This window comes from Rhinopithecus bieti, unplaced genomic scaffold, assembly GCF_001698545.2.
Source record: "Rhinopithecus bieti isolate Rb0 unplaced genomic scaffold, ASM169854v2 scaffold_33245, whole genome shotgun sequence".
Lineage (NCBI taxonomy): Eukaryota > Metazoa > Chordata > Mammalia > Primates > Cercopithecidae > Rhinopithecus > Rhinopithecus bieti.
In genome coordinates this window covers 423,530-444,157 of record NW_016814320.1, presented here as the reverse complement: position 1 = coordinate 444,157, position 20,628 = coordinate 423,530, and the positions used below count along the sequence as shown (strand labels likewise).

The following is a 20,628-nucleotide window of genomic DNA, read 5'->3' as shown; positions in this document are numbered from 1 at the left end:
TGTTGCTTCACTTTGTTGATTGTATCCTTTGCTGTGCAGAAGCTTTTTAACTTGATGTGATCCCATTTGTCTATTTGGTCTTGGTTGCCTGTGTTTGTGGGGTCCTCTTCAAAAAATCTTTGCCCTGATCAATGTCCTGGAGAGTTTCTCTAATGTTTACTTTTAGCAGTTTCATAGTTTGGGGTCTTAGCTTTAAGTCTTTAATCCATTTTGATTTGATTTTTTTATATGGTGAGAGATAGGTGTCTAGTTTCTTTTTTTTTTTTTTTTTTTTTTTTTTTTTTTTGCCAGTGGATATACAGTTTTTCTACCACCATTTATTGAAGAAACTGTCCATTCCCCAATGTGTGTTCATGGCACCTTCATCAAAAATGAGTTAACTGTAGATATATGGTTTTATCTCTGGGTTCTCCATTCTGTTACACTGATCTATATGTCTGTTTTTATGCCAGTGCAGTACCATTTTGTTTACTACAGCTCTGTAGTGTAATTTAAAGTCAGGAAATGTGATTCCTTCAGTTTCATTCTTTTGCTCAGGATGGCTTTTGCTATTCTGAGTCTCTTGTGGTTTCATATAAATTTTAAAATTGTTTTTTCTATTTCTGTGAAGAATGTCATTAGTATTTTGATAAGAATTGCCTTAAATCTGTAGATTGCTTTGGGTGGTATGGACATTTTTACATTGATTGATTCTTTGTTCATTGTTCATTGTTGATTCTTCCAATCCGTGAACATGGAATATATTTCATTTTTGTGTGTCCTATTCAAATCTTTGCATGAATGTTTTATAGTTTTCATTGTATAGATCTTTCACTTCTTGAGTTGTTAATTTCTAGGTATTTTAGTTTATTTGTAGCCATTGTAAATGGATTACTTTCTTTAATTCTTTCTCAGATTGTTCTCCATTGACATATAGAAGATACTACTGATTTTGTATGTTGATTTTGTATCCTACAACTTTGTGAATTTGTTTATAAGTTCTAATAGTTTTCTTGGTGGGGACGTTACATTTTTCCAAATATAAGATCATGTCATCTGGAAACAAGGATAATTTGACTTCTTCCTTTCTAATTTGTGTGCCCTTTCTTTCTTTCTCTTGGCTGATTGCCCTATCTAGAAATTCCAGGACTATGTTGAAAAACAGTGGGGAAAGTGAACATCCTTGTTGTGTTCCTGATCTTAGAAAAAGGCTTTCAGGTTTCCCCATTAAGTATGATACTAGCTGTGGATCTGTCACAGGTGGTTTTGTTATGTTGAAGTATGTTTCCTCTATCCTCAGGTTTTGAGGGTTTTAATCATGAAGGGATGTTGAATGTTATCAAATGTTTCTTCAGCATCATTTGAAATGATCATATGGTTTTTGTCTTTTATTCTGTTAATATAATGTATTACACTAATTGATTTGGATATGTTGAACTATCCGTACATCCCTGGGATAAATCCCACATGTTCGTGATGACTGATCTTTTTAATGTATTGTTGAATTTGGTTTGCTAGTATTTTGTTGTAAATTTTTGCATTAATATTCATCAATGATAGTGGCTGACAGTTTTCTCTTTTGATGTATCTTTGGGTTTGGTATCAACATAATACTGGTCTTATGAATGAGTCTGAAAGCATTCCTTCCTTCTCTATTTTTCAGAATAGTTTGAGTATGATTGGTATTATTTCTTTAAGTGTTTGGTAGAATTCAGCAGTGATACCATTGGGTCCCAGGCTTTCCTTTGCTGGGAGACTTATTACTATGGCTTCAATCTCATTACTAGTTATTGGTCTGTTTAGAGTTTGGATTTCTTCATGGTTCGATCTTGGTAGGTTGTATGTGTGTAGGAATCTATCAATTTCTTCTAGATTTTTCAATTTATCGTCATATACTTCCTCATAGTAGCCACGAAAGGTCTTTTGAATTTCTGTAGTATCAGTTGTAATGTCTCCTTTTTTATCTCTGTTTTTATTTATTTGAGTCTTCTCCCCCTTTTTAGTCTGGCTAAAGGTTTGTCTATTTTGTTTACTTTTTCAAAGAGACAATGCTTTGTTTCATTGATATTTTGTATTGTTTTCTTCATTTCGAATTCATTTATATTTGCTCTGATTTTTATTATTTGTTTTCTTCTACTAATTTTGAGTTTGGTTTGCTCTTGCTTTTCTAGTTCTTCAAGATGCATCATTAGGTTGTTTATTTGAAATTTTTCTTTTATGATGCAGGCACTAATAGCTATAAACTTCCTTCTTGATACTGCGTTTGCTTTATCCCATAGATTTTAGTATGTATTTCCATTATAATTTGTTTCAAGATTTTTTTTCATTTTCCTCCTTAACTGCTTCATTGTCCCACTGGTTATTCAGGAGCATATCATTTAATTTTCATGCATTTGTGTATTTTCCAAAATTCCCCTTTTTATTGATTTCTAGTTTTATTTCCTTGTGGTCAGAGAAGATGCTTAATATTATTTCACATTTTTTGAATGTTTTAAGACTTGTTTTGTGATTTAACATATGGTCTATCCTTGAGAATGATCCATGTGCTGAGGAAAATAATATGTATTTTGTAGCTCTTGGATGAAATGTTCTGTAAATATCTATTAGGTCAATTTGGTCTGCACTGCAGATTAAGTCTGACGTTTCCTTATTGATTTTCTGTCTGAAAGATCTGTCTAATGCTGACAGTGGGCTGTTGAAGTCTCCAGCTTTTATCGTGTTGAGGTCTATCTCTCTCTTTAGCACTAATAGTATGTGTTTTATATACCCATGTACTCCTGTAATGGATGCATATTTATTTAAAATTGTTATATTCTCTTGCTGAATTCACCCCTTTATCATTATATAGTGACTTTTTTCTATTCTTATAGTATTCATCCTGAAATATATTTTGTCTGATGTAAGTATAGGTACTCCTGCTCTTTTTTGATTTCCATTGGCGTGGAATATCTTTTTTCTGTCTTTTTATTTTCAGTTATGTGTGCCTTTATAGGCAAAGTGTGTTTCTTGAAAGCAACAGATCACTGTGTCTCGGTTTTTAATCTGTTCAGTCACTCTACATCTTGTGATTGAAGTGTTTAGTCCATTTATATTCAATGTTATTATTGATGAGTAAGGACTTACTTCCGCCTTTTTATCATTTGTTTTCTGGTTGTTTTGTCATCTTCTCCTCATTCTTTTCTTCCTTCTTGTCTTCCTTTTAGCCAAGGTAATTTTCTCTGGTGATATCATTTAATTTATTGCTTTTTATTTTTTGTGTACCCATTGTATGTTTTTTGATTTGAGGTCACCATGAGGCTTGCAAATACTATCGTATAACACATTATTTTAAGCTGATAACAACAACACTCTTTGCAAAAACAAATGAGCACAAAGAAAACAAATAAAAACTCAGCACCTTAAGTTTGCCTTCCCACTTTTTAACATTTTGTGTTTCTTTTCTTCTTTTTATTATACTTTAATTTCTTGGACACATGTGCAGAACATGTAGGTTTGTTACACAGGTATACACGTGCCATGGTGGCTTGCTGCACCCATCAACCCTTCATCTACATTAGGTATTTCTCCTAATGCTATCCCTCCCCTAGCCCCCATCCCCTGACAGGCCCCAGTGCATGATGTTCCCCTCCCTGTGTCCCTGTGTCCATGTGTTCTCATTGTTTAACTCCCACTTATGAGTGAAAACATGTGGTGTTTGCTTTTCTGTCCCTGTGTTAGTTTGCTGAGAATGATGGTTTCCAGCTTCATCCATGTCCCTGCAAAGGACATGAACTCATCCCTTTTTATGGATGCATAGTATTCCATGGTGTATATGGGCCACATTTTCTTTATCCAGTCTATCATTGATGGGCATTTGGGTTGTTTCCAAGTCTTTGCTATTGTGAATAGTGCTGCAATAAACATACGGGTGCAAGTGTCTTTATAGTATAATGATGTATTATCCTTTGAGTATATACCTAGTAATGAAATTGCTGGATCAAATGATATTTCTGGCTCTAGATCCTTGAGGAATCACCACACTGTCTTCCACAATGTTTCAACTAATTTATATGCCCACCAACAATGCAATAGCATTCCTATTTCTGCACATCCTCTCCAGCATCTGTTGTCTCCTGACTTTTTAATGATCACCATTCTAATTGGCATGAGATGGTATCTCATTGTGGTTTTGATTTGCATTTCTCCAGTGACCAGTGATGATGAACTTTTTTTTATATGTTTTTTGGCTGCATAAATGTCTTCTTTTGAGAAGTGTCTGTTCATATCCTTTGCCTACTTTTTGATAGGGTTGTTTGTTGTAGTTTTTATTTATATCTTATCATACTATCTATGTCTTGAAAGGTTCTTATAGTATTATTTTGATTAGTCCATCCTTTAGTCTTTCTACTTAAGATAAGAATAGTCTATATACCACAGTTACAGTGTTATAATACTCTGTGTTTTTCTGTTTCCTTACTGTTACCAGTGAGTTTTGTACTTTTAGATGGTGTCTTATTGCTCATTAATGTATTTTTCTTTCTGATTGAAGTACTTTCTTTAGCATTTCTTGCAGAATAGATCTGGTGTTGATGAAATCCCTCAGCCTTTGTCAGTCTGGGAAGGTCTTTATCTGCATGTTCAAAGGGTGTTTTCACTGGAGAAATTATTCTAGGGTAAACTATTTTTCCTTCTGCACTTTAGATATGTCATGCCACTCTCTCATGGCCTATAAACTCTCTACTGAAAAGTCTGCTGCAAGACATATTGGAGCTCCATTGTGTGTTACTTGTTTTTTTGCTCATGATGCTTTTAGGACCTTTTCTTTTTTCTTTAACTTTGGGAGTTTGATTATTAAATGACTTGAGGTAGTCTTATTTGGATTGAATCTGCTTTATGTTTTCTAACCTTCTTGTACTTGGATATTGATATCTTTCTTAGGTGGGCAGTTATCTGTTATTATTCTTTAAAATAAACTTTCTACCCCTACCCCTACCACATCTTTAAGGCCAATAAGTTTTAGATTTGCCCATTTGAGGCTATTTTCTAGATCTTGTAGTCATGCTTTATTTTTTTATTCTTCCTTCTTTTGTCTCCTCTGACTGCATATTTTCAAAAGCCTGTTTTCATGCTCACTAATTGTTTCTTCTGCTTGATCAACTCTGCCATGAAAAGACTCTGATGCTTTTTTCAGTATGGCAGTTGGATTTTTCAACTCCAGAATTTCTGCTTGATTCTTTTTAATTATTTCCATCTCTTAGTTAAATTTATCTGATAAAATTCTGAATTCCTTTACTGTGTTATCTTGAATTTCTTTGAATTTCCTCAAAACAACTGTTTTGAATTGTCTCTCTAAAGGTCACATATCTCTGTGTCTCCAGAATTGGTCTCCAGTGCCTTTTTTAGTTCATTTCATGAGGTCATGTTTTCCAGGATGATCTTGATGCTTATAAATATTCATCTGTGTCTGGCCATTAAAGAGTTAGGTATTTATCGTTGCTGTCAAAGTCTGGGCTTGATTATGCCCATCCTTCCTGGGAAGGCTTTCAAGGTATTCAAAAGGACATGTGTGTTGTAATCTAAGCTGTATCTGCATTAGGGAGAACCCCAAGTTCATTAATGCTGTGGTTCTTGCAAACTCATAGAGGTACCACCTTAGTTGTCTTGCATAAGATCCAGATATTGTCCCTTACTTTCTCCAAAACAGAGTCTCTTTCTCTTTTCTGAGCTACTTGGAGCTGCAGGTGGGATGATACAAGCACCTCTGTGGCCACCTCCACTGGGACTGCACTGGATCAGACCTAAAGCCAGCACAGCACGGGGCCTCACTGTAACCACTCTCTGGCTATCATCTATGTTCAGTCAAGGCCCTGAAGTTCTATAATCAATAGGTGGTGAAGCCAATCAGACCTGTGTCTCTCCCTTCATGGTGGCAAGTTCCCCCAGGCCCCAGGGAGGTCCAGAGGTCCTATCTGGGAGCCAAGGAGTAGAATCAAAAACTTTAGGAGTATACCTAGTATTCTAATTTACTGTGGCTGAACTGGCAGTCAAACCATGAGACACAGTCCTTTCCACTCTTCCCTTGTCTTTCCATAGGGAGAAGAGTCTTAGACCATGGCCACCATCCCCACAGACCCATGGGGATTAGTGCTAGGCTACCATCAATATTCCCTTAAGGCTCTAGGGTTCTTTATTCAGTTTGTGGTGAATGTTTTCTGGCATTGGACACATCATTCAGGGCAGCAGGCTTCCCTTTGGCCCAGGACAGGTCCCAAAATATCATGCAGGAGTCAAGGCCTGGAACTGGGGACCCTAGGAACCTGCTTTGTGCTCTTTCCCTCTGTGGCAAAGCTGGTACCTAAGGTGCAAGACAATGTCCTCTTTACTTTTCCCTTCACTTTTCTCAAGCAGGAGGAGTCTCTTCCCATAGACACCACAACTGGGAATGTGTGAGTTTCACCTGAAGCCAGCAAGTCTGAGTCTCACCTGAGGCCCACAGCATAGTATCTGGGTATCACTGTTGGTTATTCAGGACCTGAGGGCACTTTAGTCAGCAGTGATGGTCCTTCCCCTCAAGGTAGCATGTTCCCTTCTTGCCTAAGATGTGTCTAGTAATATCATCTAGGAGGTAGGGCCTGGAAAGGGTGCCTCATGACTTTGACTGGTGCCCTATCCTACTGTGGCTAAGCTGGTATCAATGATCCAAGACAAAGTCTTCTTACTCTTTTCTTTCCTCTCCTCAAGCAGGAGGAAGGAGTGAGTCTCTTTTGGAACCATGAACTGTGCAGCCTGGGGTTAGAGGAGAGGTGGCAGATGAATTCCTTAGCCACCCATTTGGTATCTCAGTAGGTCACATATACTCCCAAATCCACTGGCGCTGAGTCCAGTTCAGTCTTAAGACTTACCTTAGAGTTGCAGTTCTAGTGGCCTAGACTACCTTTCTTTTTTTTTTTTTTTTTTTTTTTTTTTTTTTTTTTTTTGAGACGGAGTCTCACTCTGCTGCCCAGGCTGGAGTGCTGTGGCCGGATCTCAGCTCACTGCAAGCTCCGCCTCCCGGGTTCACGCCATTCTCCTGCCTCAGCCTCCCGAGTAGCTGGGACTACAGGCGACCGCCACCTCGCCCGGCTATAGACTACCTTTCAAGTTTACTTATGGGCTCAGAGCATTTTAGCCATGGTGGTGAGGCTTGCTGGAGCTCAATATCCTACTGCCGGGATGGGCAATACTCCTGTGGCTAGGGCTCATTTAAAAACTCCCTCTGTGGTTGGGCATCAGCTGAGTTCAGCCTAGTTATGCTTTCTGCTATGACAGGGGCAGCGTTGAGTTCAATGCGATGTCATAAAACTGCTGCATTCATCCTGTCTCAAGTGCTGAGACTCTCCATGCCATGTGGCCACTGCTGGGAGATAGGGGTGGAGTGATGTTTGCAATTCAGCACTCTTTCCTGCCTTCTTCAATGCCTCTTTCAGTGATATGAAGTTAAAACCAAGCACTATGAGTGCTCCCTTGATTTTTGGTTCTTATGAAGGCACTTTTTGTTGTGTGTGTAGATAGTTGTTAAATTGGTGTCCTTGCAGGGTGGGGGTGGTGACCATCAGTGGAGCCTATTTGGCCATCTTCCTCTGCACTTCTACTTAATACATTTTTTTTAAAAAGTTGTATTAAGTAAAGTTCAGTTCCTCAGTCACACTAGCCACATTTGAAGTGCTCAATAGCTGTACGTGGCTAGCAGGTACTTTATTGGACAGCACAGATACTGAACATTTCCATCATTGCAGAAAGTTCTATTGCACAGCCCACTTCATAGTTAATAGATCTGAGGTCAAACAGATCTGGATTTAAATCTTGATTTTTTGTATTTATTCTGTGTATGATCCTAAGCAAGTCACGTATATTTCTTAGACTCAGGTGATCCATGGATAAAATACAGATGACGTAGATAATGTACCTATAAAGAACCTAACAAAGCACCTGGCATATATATAATAGGCATTTGAGAATATTTATACGTGAAACCCTTATTCTCTTATCCCAACTCCCTTTTCCTCCAGTGAGCCAATCATTTTCCTTCTTCTGCCTCCATCAAGTGTAAATCTATTTCAACTAGATTTTCACCCAGACTTCACATCCTTCCTTCACCAGAAGCACTGCCATCCCAGTCCATGATTCTAGATTAATCCAAACATATTCCCTGATCCAGGTGAGTCAGCCAAACCTTGTTAGGGGATATTATCTCACTATTGAGATTATCGACAGTGAGTTGATAATATAAATGAGCAGCCTGTAGGTTCCTGTGAGTGACCTCCAGGCAACTTGGCAAGCCTTTGATTGTGCTTTTTTGTCTACTCTTCATTTTCGATAATGTCTATTCTAACTGCAGTCTCTTCTTCAGGCCCTACACCTCTGTGTTAGTAGACAACTTTATCACCTGAATGAATTCAATGGACTTGTCTTCCCTACAATTCCAAGTATATATTTTTTATTTACAGAGGCTCCCAAACGCCAGTATCTAAACAAGTGTACAGCTGGCTGGCTGCTTTCGAAGCACCTGATTAATTTAAAAAACAAAACGAAACAAAAAAAAACATCAACTAGGACTTGACCTCAACCTACTGCATAATAGTCTTTAGTACTGGGAAAATCACTCCTTGGGTGATTTTGAGACCTAGCCAAATTTGGGAGACACCATCAAGAACGTCGTGGACACTTTTTGCTTATAACGGCTGATTGCTATTTCACGCTGTTTGATATTAACCTGGCTGCCCTTATTTCTTCCTAGCAGTCGAACATGTAGGCTGCACTTTTTCAGAGTTCTTCAATGAGTTGTTAGAGCATCTGTCTCACCTGTGGTCATTACATTTAATCTCTCCTTGCTAGAATTGTTAACACACTCCTACTGGTGGCTTGCCAAGCTTGAGAGTAGCTAGAACAACTCGTTTGCCGTGACCTGGCTGTGCTCCAAGATTTCATTTTTGGTCATTTTGTCTGACTATTTAATGCAAACTGTAGATCATAGATAATGGTGGTGAAAGAGTTCAAGTAACCAGAAGTGTAATCTTAAGAAGATGCAAGTTTCAGTTATATAATAATTTAGATGTAAACATTGCTCTGTAAAAATTTTAACTTCATTTTAAGTATGTTTCCAGTGGGCATGACATATAGCATTCCAAGGAGCAAAATGACTTTTAGTATCTTCTAAATGTTTTCATCTATTAGTATATCATTCATGTAATTTATAGTGAATTGTTTTGGCCCCAGTTATCTTTTTAGCAGTTCTCAAAAACTTAAAATGTCACTAATGGAAGCAAACATTTCAGTGACAATAGCAAAATGATAAGAAATCAACATGTAATCAACAGATTAACACTAAAAACATGTATTTGAAAATAAATATCATATATATATACTTTTTACATCTATAACATATAAATATGGAGGCAGATTTCACTCTGTTGCCCAGGCTGGAGTACAGTGGCATGATCATGGATCACTGCAGCCTCCACCTTCCCGTGCTCAAGTGATTCTTCCACCTCAGCCTCCTGAGTATAGATATTAATATAAGTATTAATATTATGTTAATTATAATTTTACCAGAATTAAAAACATATTATATATTTGAATCTCAGGTATTCAGTCCCCTAGTGGAATTATAATCATGAACTCATGGAAATAATGGACTAAGAAGCAACTAGAAAAGTCCAGAAAAGATTGGTTAAATCTTAGTTGAGCCTTCTTCTACTTCCGATGTGGCCATGAGCAAGTCACTGAGCATATCTGAGCTTAATTTCTTCATCTTTAAAATATTCTTTCATAAGGTTGTTCAAAGGATTAATGAAATGGTAAATGGTAAAGTAAATGAAGTAATTTAATTCATGAAGGGATAAAGTAAATGGTAAATATATTACAAAATATTTTAATTGTTTCTAAGGTCCAAGTTAACTATAAAATTTTGAAATATTTTCTAAATTCTCTAGAAAACCTGTAATTTTGTAGAACTTTAGTTAATTCATGATGACGACAACCCACTTTTATCCCTGTTAGTGTCCTTGGAAGATTGTCATTAGTAATCCCTTAAATCTTATTGATAAAAAATGAAGTATATTTAGTTAAGTTCTTCATCTATGAAAATTGGCCATTTATATACCTGGATATTTTGTTTTTCCCTAATAATCAGAAAATTTGTAAGCCAAATATTTTTTTCCTCAACAGTACTATCTGTTTTCATTTTCTTTATTAAAGACCAGTTGTAATATTTTTCCAAATATATGGAACATTTAAAATATTAGTATATGATCACATTTCTATTTGTGATAATCATTATTAATAATAGCTTCATTTACTGAGCTCTCCACTGTGACAGACACAATGCAAAGCATTTTACATGTGTTACCATATTTAATCCTCACAACAATCCTGTTGTGTATGTAAGCATGTAAGTAAGGCGCAAAGTATGTGAGTAACTTTACCTAAAATCATCCTTTAAGAAAGAAAAAGAGAGGTTAAACCCAGGCATTCTGATTCCAGAGTTGAGGAACATTACATTTAAGCCATGCTACATTGCTAGCATTGTACAATCTCTTGCATATCTGCTCATGAGTATTCCCAAAATACAACCTCTGAACACCATGATTCCTGGGAGGCTAACCTGAGGGTCTTGGATACCAATAGTAACCATAGAAGTCCTCCTAAAGCCTTTGAAAGTACTTTCTAATATGTTTTTGAGTTTTTCTGACATACCCTCAACCATAATTACATGGAAATCAAGTAGACCACTTTTGTTTTCACATATTTGATAGTCAGAGATAAAAAGGAAAAATAATAGCCTATTCAAGAGAGTAGTTTTCATGTATTCCCCAACCAACATAACTTGTCATTCCCCATCAGAGTGTAATCACAATGAGTAAAAGTATTTTTTAAAATTACACTACAATTTTATGTAGACATTTGCATGTGCAGGTTCTGTTTGCTATAATTTACTATCTTAAGCTTGTAAATACTAGTGAATAATTATAAGCTCACTTAAATTGTTATCAGATCATCATGGAGATTTCTGCATTTGCTGAAACACATAATCAAAATTGTGCGTTGAATTAATTCAAGAGTCAGAAACTAGAAAATTTGATATCATTTAGTTCGCATAGCTAATCTTCATGGTGAAATTGCAGGGACAGACCTAGAAGCTTACTCTTCACCCCGCCCCCCATGCACACATATAATGTTGAAGCAGTTTATGTCTTCAATTCTGCAAGTTTCCACTTGGTTTCCTGTCATAGTATTATCATTATCTTGAGAGAAATAACTTTTTCTCACTTGAAATGAATTTTGAGTGAAACTAAGATTCAAGTTATCACTGCACATTAAAAAACAATTTCTTATACTTTACAAACATAGGCATAGGCATATGAGTGCATGCACACACACACACACACACACACACACAAGCACATAAAGCAGCCTCTACATATGAATGGACTAATTTCAGAAAGTATATTTGGAAGACTTTTTTTAAGCCCCAATGTTAAATTCCCATAGGAGTAGTATTATGTTACTATTCCACCCCAAAAGCCTTTTTATCTCATATTTTCCACCACTTAACACACTGCTTTTATGGAATCATCCTTTCTCAATTTCCCCTCCAGACACAAGGAACATAATCCTCTGTATATACTACTAATCCTAGAAAACCCTCTGCCGGTATACCCATAATAATCACACTGTTTTCAATGGTATGCATGCTATCAACTAGGAAAGCTATCAAAACCAATGATATCCCTGGTTGAGGATAATCATATAGATGTTAAGAAATAACGTTTATATTTTCAAAATGATAAATACTATGGTTTACTTTTTCAAATTCTGAGCATTCAATTTTTTTAGTGTTATAGAAGTTAGTAGAGTGTACACAGATGTGCAAAACTGTAAACTTTACTGAAAACAGAAAATACCACAAATTATATGCTGCTACAGATGCTCACCCAAGTCGTGTTTGATTAATTTATTATTTTCTGGTTGTCAGCATCGCCAAGTAACTGGTAACAGAAAGGTGCAATTTATATTAACCACTCTTTTCAAAATATCACAATTATTCGAATTTAAAAACAGTCTGATTCAGTCATTAGTATTGAATGAAATCAGCAGTTCCATTCCTGAAAACTGGTACTTTTGAACATTTTTCTTACTTCAATAGCTTTAGGGGTACAAGTGGGTTTTTGTTACACAGATGAATTGTATATTGGTGAAGTCTAGGATTTCAGTGCACGTGTCACCCAGATAGTGAACATTGTACTCAATAGGTAGTTTTTTATTGATCACCCTTCTCCCACCCTTTCCCGTCTGAGTCTCCAGTGTCCATTATACCACTCTGTGTGCCTTTGCATACTCATACCTTAGTTCTTACACTTATAAGTAAGACATATGGTATTTGGTTTTTGTTCCTGAGTTACTTCACTTAGAGTAATGGTCTCCACTTCCATCCAAGTTACTGAACATTATTTCATTATTTTTGTGGCTGAGTAGTATACTCCAGTAGTATATATATCCTACACACATATATACATTTTGTGTGTAGATATAATGTGTGTGTATATATTCCACATATATATACCCCACATTTATATATATAGTATATATCATACATATCATGTATGTCATATATATGTTATTTATTATACATCAATATATCATATATATCCCACATTTTCTTTATCCACTTATAGGGTGATGGGCAGTTAGGCTGATTTCATATCTTTACAATTGTGAATTGTGGTGTAATATACATATGAGTGCAGGTGTTTTTATGAAATAGCGTCTTCTTTTCCTTTGGGTAATCAGTTGTGGGATTACTGAATCAAATGGTAGATTTACTTTTAGTTCTTTGAGAAATCGTCATACTGTTTTTCATGGAGACTGTACTAGTTTACATTCCCAGCAGCAGAGTATGTGTTTCTTTTTCACATCCATGCCAACATCTATTGTTTTTTGACTTTTAATAATGACCTTTCTGGCTGGGGTAAGGTGGTATCTCATTGTGAAAACTGATACTTGAAATGTTGGTAAAAGATATGATTTTTCTTTCTGAATGATGTCCTATTTTTAAATTTATTTACTTTGCAAGTAATTACTCTTAGTCGATAGGTCTTTATTTTATACAGCTTGGGCTGCTATAACAAAATACCACAGACTCAGTTCCTTAAACAACAGACTATTGCTCTCAGTTCTGGAGGCTAGGAAGTTCGAGGTCAAGGTGCTGATAAATTTGGTTCCTTGTGGAGGCCTTCACCGTGGCTTGAAGACAGCTTCCTCCCTGTGTCCCCACATGGTAGAGAGAGAGAGAAGTCTACTCTTTTTCCCTTTTTATCTCTCTTTCTCCCTGTAAAGACACTAATCCCATCATGGATGTTCCACACATAACCTCCTCTAAACCTAATTACCTCCCACAGGCTGTACCTTCAAATCACGCTGGGGGCTGGTGCTTCAATATTTGAATTTTGTGGGGACATATTCAGTCCACAGCAATCTCTAGTTAAAGAATGTGCATAAGTTTCATACACATGGTGTTTTAAATTTTCTAAATTGGCATGCTTGAAAAGTCAAGCACTCTCCAATTTACTATGGTCCCCAATGCACCTTGCCAGCTTGCTCCTTGCCAGATCATCTTCATGGTGTCGTCTAGCAAAGTTCTGTGGGTATTTGAATTTTAGACCATTTAACTTGTAAACATTTATCAAACTTTTAGTATTAAAATACTCCTTTGATTCTCTCTTATAGGATGGAGAACCTAATAAGGGGAAGGAACCCCCCACAATACCAGAGAAGTCCTTGTAAAGAGGTTCGTGCAGCACTTCGGAAAAGGCCTGAAGAGGAGTGTAAGTATGTTTAATAGGATTAGCTGTGTTCTAGATAGATTTTGGTGAGTAGGATAGTAAAATGAAATGAGTGACCTTTAAATGGTTAGTCAAGTAATAGAATATTTGTTGAGTTGAGTTGGTCTTTTAAAATAACTTACCATATGTTACCTGAATGTGAGTGCTTACTTAGAACATTGCTTTCTTAAGGATATTTCTCTGGTACTTCAAGATGTTCTACTGATAATCAAGTTCCCTGTTCAGATGAGATGGGAAAAGGTTGTACAGTCTGACAAATCTTCCATAGATATTTATACCAGGCATGGTAATGGTTCTGAGACGTCCTGAAGTAAAGAAACTTTTGAAATGTATCTAAAATCAACACTTTCCAGTTTCTATTTAGCCACAGGGCTCTTTTAACTTTTATTTTTTTTTTTAACTGAGAACTTTTTAAAACCACTCCTTTAGACAAAATAATAGATATCTACTGATTAATGTAAACCTGTTTGCCAAATGGAAACATTTGATTTAATTGAATTTAGTAAAATGTTCTGAAAGATAGATACCATGAATCCCAGTATAAAGTCACGTTAGTTCATCCTCAAATTATTAAATATTAGAATATGCCATTGGCTGTAGGGATTTTATTTATTTATTTTCTATAGCCTGTAGTAGATTGTTGGAGACTCTTGACATAATATTCACATTCTGAGTTTATAAAATGATTCATAATACTATGTTTCCTCATGGTATTTGCATATAATTATTTTCAGGGAACTAAATCACATTTCATTATGATAAAAATTTATCAGAATTTTGCCCTTTTACAGGAACTTATATTTTACAAGGATAAAGCTAATGTAGTGGGTTCACTGAAGTATACAGTTGAGTAGAATTTTAAGATTATAGTGGCATTTTCAAATTAGTTTGAAGTATACTGCTCTGGGTAAAGACCAACTACATTAAAGCAGGGCACACTCATGGCAAATAAAGTGTTCTTGTTTTGTTTATTATCAAGTTAATAGATAACCTTACTGAGCTGACATATATGTCATTCAATAGTGTTTTGGCCTTCTTTAACCTGGTAGATTTATGGCTTATAACACCACGAACAATATTTAACTAAAACTAAAACTTGAAAGTAAAGATAGAGTTCATGGGCATTTATAACATGCAGACTCTTGCATAAAAGTATTACGTATTTCTGTTGGGTTTATAGAAAAACTTTGAGGTTTCTTCTCTATCCTTCAAGGAGACCATCAGTTTAGTCTCTGGTACAGTTCTGTAGATACTTAAATAAAACTTAAAAGGGATATTTGTAGATATGTTTGCAAACGATTATCACAGAGTTGCCATTTAACATAAGCAAAGTGATATTTCAGGGCTCTTATACTGAGTTGGTCTAAGCCAGGGGTTGGCCAATATGGTTTGTTGATGAAACTCAGCCTGACACCTTTTTTGTAAGTACAATTTTATTGAAACACAGCCATCATTTATTCATTGTGTATTATGCACAACTGATTTTGCACTACAAAGGAATAGCTGAGTAGTTGTGACAAGAGACCGTATGGCCCCCAAAACCAAAAAATTATTTACCTGGGTCTTTATGGAAAATCTTTTTGAACCCTGGTCTGGGCCAGTGGTTCTCAAATTGTGATCTCCAGGCTATGAGCAGCAGTAGAAGCATCTGGGAACTTGTTAAAAATGCAAATTCTAGTGCTGCAAGCCACACCTACTGAATCAGAAACTCTTAGAGTGGGGCCTGGTGACCTGTATTTTAAGAAGCTCTGCAGGAGATTCTGATGCAAGCTCAAGCTTGAAAACTACTAGCCTAGGTAAAATAATTGACATCAGATGATACTAAATCATTATCTATACAAAAGAGGAATAATCATTGGTATAGTTCATAATCAAGTTTTATTGTTCTCTAATGTAAAGTGCTATGTTAAGCTACCTAATATGTGCTTAGCAAGGTACATGATATAACCGACACTTGTGTTGTAAGTTCTTACCAATTGGATCGTGACAGTCAGGGAAGTCTTTGAAGTGTCACCAAGGAAATTCAGCTGGAGTATGTTATTGAACATGGAAAGATGTACTGAAAAATGCAAAATCTATACAATTGTTTTCTTTTCCATAGAGGTCTTTATTTTCCTTTGTTAGTACAGTGAGCAGTTCTTCTTGCTTTGTGACAGACTAGTGTGAATTCCATGAGAAAAATAAAAGCCACAATTTTTTTTTGTAATGGAAGCAACATATCATGGTAGTGAAAACTATTAATGTTAGAGACACACAAAAGGATTTATTCTCTAATATGACACTTAATTTGACCAGATGCAGGACCATGAATAGATAGTTATTTTAAATATAAAATTCAGTTTATTTATCTGAAGAAAATGAGGATATGCTAGAGCCTACTTAATGTAATTATTTTAAGAATGAAGGTAGATATTTATATTAAGTAGTTGGTACAGAACCTGGGATGTAGCGAGTTTTCTTTTCTCTCTTCTCTTTTTCTGTCTCTTTCTTTAATTGTTATTATTATTCTCTTATTTCAAACTAAACATTTGTTTGAGGATAATAAGGCAGTTTTTTGAGATCAGGAATGCAAATGCACAGATATTACTACCACTGTTTTTAGAAACAATCATGCATGGAGAAGAAGAGGTTCTAAGTAAATATAATAAAGCTGAAATTCTTGCAGCAACGTTCGATGGTAATTCATGTTTGATATTAGTTTAACACAATGGCCTAGTTGTTTTTCTGTGATTCTACAGATTCAGTATAGATCGACACCAAGATTTGTTGGTCAAATCCCACACAAAGTTTCCACCTTTGAAAACCATCGTAGAAAGTCAAATCAAAGCTTTTCTGCACTAAGAATTGAAAGGAATAAGGAAACGTGGTTCAGACCATAGGATCCTCCAGAGTAAGGAAATCACTCTTTCATTTGGAGATATTGTATACAGGAAGGTTTTGCTAAATAGCATACTTTGTATTATTTTCTTTTATAATTCTCTATCCCACTTTACAATATTTGCAATGTTAAAATCAACGTAAGGTCACCAGATGTAGATCTTAGTTATTTAATGTGAATGATACCTACCTATGCTGCATCTGATTATTATTATTAATAGATTATTGTGGAAGACAGATTTTTAAACATGTTTAAGTTATTCCCCATTAAAATACAAAATAAAAACTTTGTTCTCAAAGCCACAGCCCCTTTCAGCTACAGCCCTACACTCTTGTTTCCTGCTCAGGAAAATCTCTTGATTTATCTAAGAGTTATCTATACTCGCTCCATTTACTTGCCTCCCACTCACTCCTGCAAACCAGTCCAGTCTGGTTCCTGTCCAGTCACTCTACTGAAACAGCTTTTGTTCAGAGAGCATCAGTAAATGTTTTATGTTGCTCTAATAGTTTTCTATTGCTATGTAACAAATAAGCACAGACCTGTGTCTTAAAACAACATCATTTATCATCTCACATTTTCTGAAGGTCAGGAGTCCAGAGTTCGCTGCTTCAGGTATCACCAGGTTGAAGTCTTATCAAAAGCTCAATTGGGGAAATAATTCACTTCTGAACTCATTTAGGCTGTTGGCAGAATTTGTTTCCTTGTGGTGGTATGACAGTCCCAGTTTTTTGTTGGCTGCCAGCTGAAGTCACTTTTAGGTTCTAGAGGCCTCCAGAAGCTCCTTGCTGCATGGACATTCTAAATTAGCCCATTTACTCCCTATTCTCAGGGAGAATTACCTGTCTCTCTTTTAAGTACTTTCACCTGATTAAGTCAGGCACACCTAAGATAATTTCAGTTTTGATTAACTCAAAATGTGGGATCATAATTACACCATTGCCTTTGCCATATTTTATTGTCCAGAAGAAAGTGATAGGTCCAGCTTATATCCAAGGAGAGGGGATTATACAGGGTTCAAGCATCAAGGAGTATGTTGATGATCATGGGGCCATCTTAGAAGTTAAGCTATTATTTGCTAATCCATCAAGCATTGTTTTCAATGCTCATCTTACTTGACTTTTTAGCAGGGATCAATACTGTTGACCATTTTGTTCTCTTGAAAAATGCAATGCTCTGAATATTACTATCCCTCCAAACTGTATATGTTAAAACCCAATTGATGTTATATCATGAGATAGACTTTTTGAAGGTAATCTATGACAAGGCACCATCTATAAATCAGAAAGTGGGACTTACCACGTACCAAATCTGCCAACATCTTGATCTTGGATTTCCCAGCTTCCAGAACTGTGAGAAATAAATTTTTGTTGTTAATAAGCTACCTAGTTCATGGAATTTCATTATGGCAGCATGAATAGGCTGAGACAGAGATCATCTAATGCTTTGGCTACCATAATAGAATACTTTCCTGATTTTTCTATAGTCTCTGTGGTTACTCTTTTGCATGCTAAACTTTCTCTTTACAGCCCTTATATATTAGAATTTTGGAAGATAGTTTGAAGTCTTCTTTTTTGTCCCAAATACACTTCCTCCACAAACAATGTCATTACATACAGTGTTAGTTATTCCTATAGTCAGATGACTCACAGATTGATGTATCCAGACCAAACCTCTCTCTGTTCATCCCAGAGTGCACTTGACACATTCTTGAATGTTTCAACAATGCAACGCACTCAACAAATCCAAAACCAAATCTATGATCTTTCAAAGCCCGAGCTTCTCCCAGTGTTTTCTGTCTGAATGTGTGATGCTGTTAACTATCTAGGTTCAAAATTAATAAACCTAGGAGTCGTCTTCCATACATTTCTTCCCCTTTTCTCTCCTATGTTCACTCTAATTTCAAGGCCTCTCAACTTGACTTCCTACGTATGTTTTGAATCTGTTCACAAATCACCTTTGCAAATATTCTATGTAAGATTCTACCAAATGCTTCCCTAAGTGGCTTTCCTACATACTGTTAGAAAACCCTCTTTATCTTAAAATAACCCTATGGTTTTCCATTGCTCATTCAAGAAAGACAATAGCCATACTGTGGATTTGAAGATTTTGCAGAATCTAGCCCCCACCCACCCAATCAGCCTCATCTCATACTCTATCCTGTGCTCTTTGTGCTTCAACCAAACTGACTTTCTTATAATTATTGATCATACTCAGTGATAAGAGAAAAAATATATATTTTGAAATAATATAGATCGAGAGGGAAGAAGTTAACCTGGAAAGGAAGAGTTTTCCTTCAAAAAATAATAAATGAAGAAACTAGAAGAAAAATTAAAGAGATTAAATTTTCAATAGTCACAAGAAATACTCTAAGAAATACCTGCAAAATAAACAATGTGGAAAAAACTTTTTTTAGAGAAAAGAAAAATGAACATTATTGAGCAGGGAATTATATGAAAAAAAAAAAAAAAAAAAAAACCTAAAATGAAGATCACAATTAAAATCTTTACTGGAGTCAACAGAAGAATTTACATGTAAAAATATCAGAAATTGGAACAATTGGAACTGGAAGTACTCCATGAATACATAGGAAAGATGATGAAATAATAAATAATGATGGGAAACAATTACATGTAGAAAAATGGAGAACAAACATCCAACCTAAGAAGTATAAATTGTCTTAAAGGAATCAGAACAATTCAAACAAAAATGATAAAAGATTTAATGTAATGTACTTTCTGAAGTTATTAAAATATCTGATTGCATATTAAAATGTTTTCTGATGTCCTGTATAAAAATCAGTTATATAAGATCTATACCCAGATACATACAGATATTTTAGAATTATACTATCAACTCTCTGAGCAGCAAGAACTCCCTCTTATTCACTGTATTAATAACACATGACATATTGTCTGGCAGTTAGTAGGTGTTCAACAGATATTATAGAATGAACGAGAATGAGTGAAGGAATTAATTACTTAACTTCAAAAATGAAAATTCACAAGAATCTGCCAGAAATAAAGAGATGGGTAGGAGAGATAAAAAGAAAAGAAGGAGTAAAAGGAAGGAAAGAAAGGCATGAAGAAAGAAAAAGAGAAAGGGAGAAAAAGAGAGTTGGAAGGAAGATGAAAGAAAGGGAGGGAAGGCCAAGCTTTTGATTCTGTAACAGATGGTCTAGATTCACCTTTCCTGATCCTCAATTCTAAATGAAACTAAACACTCTGGAAACATTCTTCAACAGACCATTTTAAAAGGATTCTGAAAGCTTCAAAGAAGAAGGCAAACTGACTGGGACATCAGGACTTAAAGAAAGACATCATGGGATGCTTCTTGCATTTTCTTTTTATCTCCTATATATCCCTGGACTGCATACCAGAGAGGCTTGCAATCTGGTACTGTCGACAGGCATGAAGAGAAGAAGGAAAAAAAAAAGCGAATCCTACTCTCTCAGTCCAGAGGACCAAGAGAGAGAAAAACAACAGAAGTTTGGAAGAGAGACACCAATATCTTATTCTATAGTCCTGATCGGCAGGCAGTTCAATTCACCTGCAGAAACAGAACAGTAAGGCCGCAGGCCATCCCTGCTCTGCTCTCCCTGGTGGGCAGATATATCTGGTAGTAATGGTGGCAGCAGTAAAGCCCTGTGTCTTCCTATCTTTCACCCAATGTCATAAAGAGACACAGGCCCAGTGGCTTCTGTGCCTTCCCAGAGATTTACCTAGGAATATTAGGGAACCCAGAGCAGCACTTTTAACTCTAGTAGATGACACCAGCAGAGTTTTAGAAGTCCCAACAGTGCCGGAAGAATGAAGCAGACCAGATCAGCAATAGCATTATAAAAAATCAGAACACTAACTGCCATTGGAACTAAAGCCACAAAATTAGTCCAAACCCTATAAGCTAAACCTAAAC

At 35.9% G+C, this 20,628-nt stretch overlaps 1 protein-coding gene across 1 annotated transcript in view; it reads left to right on the top strand.

Moving 5' to 3' along the window:
- LOC108514057 (leucine-rich repeat-containing protein 7-like) overlaps window positions 1-20,628 on the top strand; it is a 490,227-nt gene that overhangs the window by 112,448 nt on the left and 357,151 nt on the right. The window contains exon 2 of the mRNA XM_017850082.1: window positions 13,723-13,820. Within this exon, the coding sequence (XP_017705571.1) occupies window positions 13,723-13,820 (98 nt within the window). The remainder of the gene's footprint in view (window positions 1-13,722; window positions 13,821-20,628) is intronic.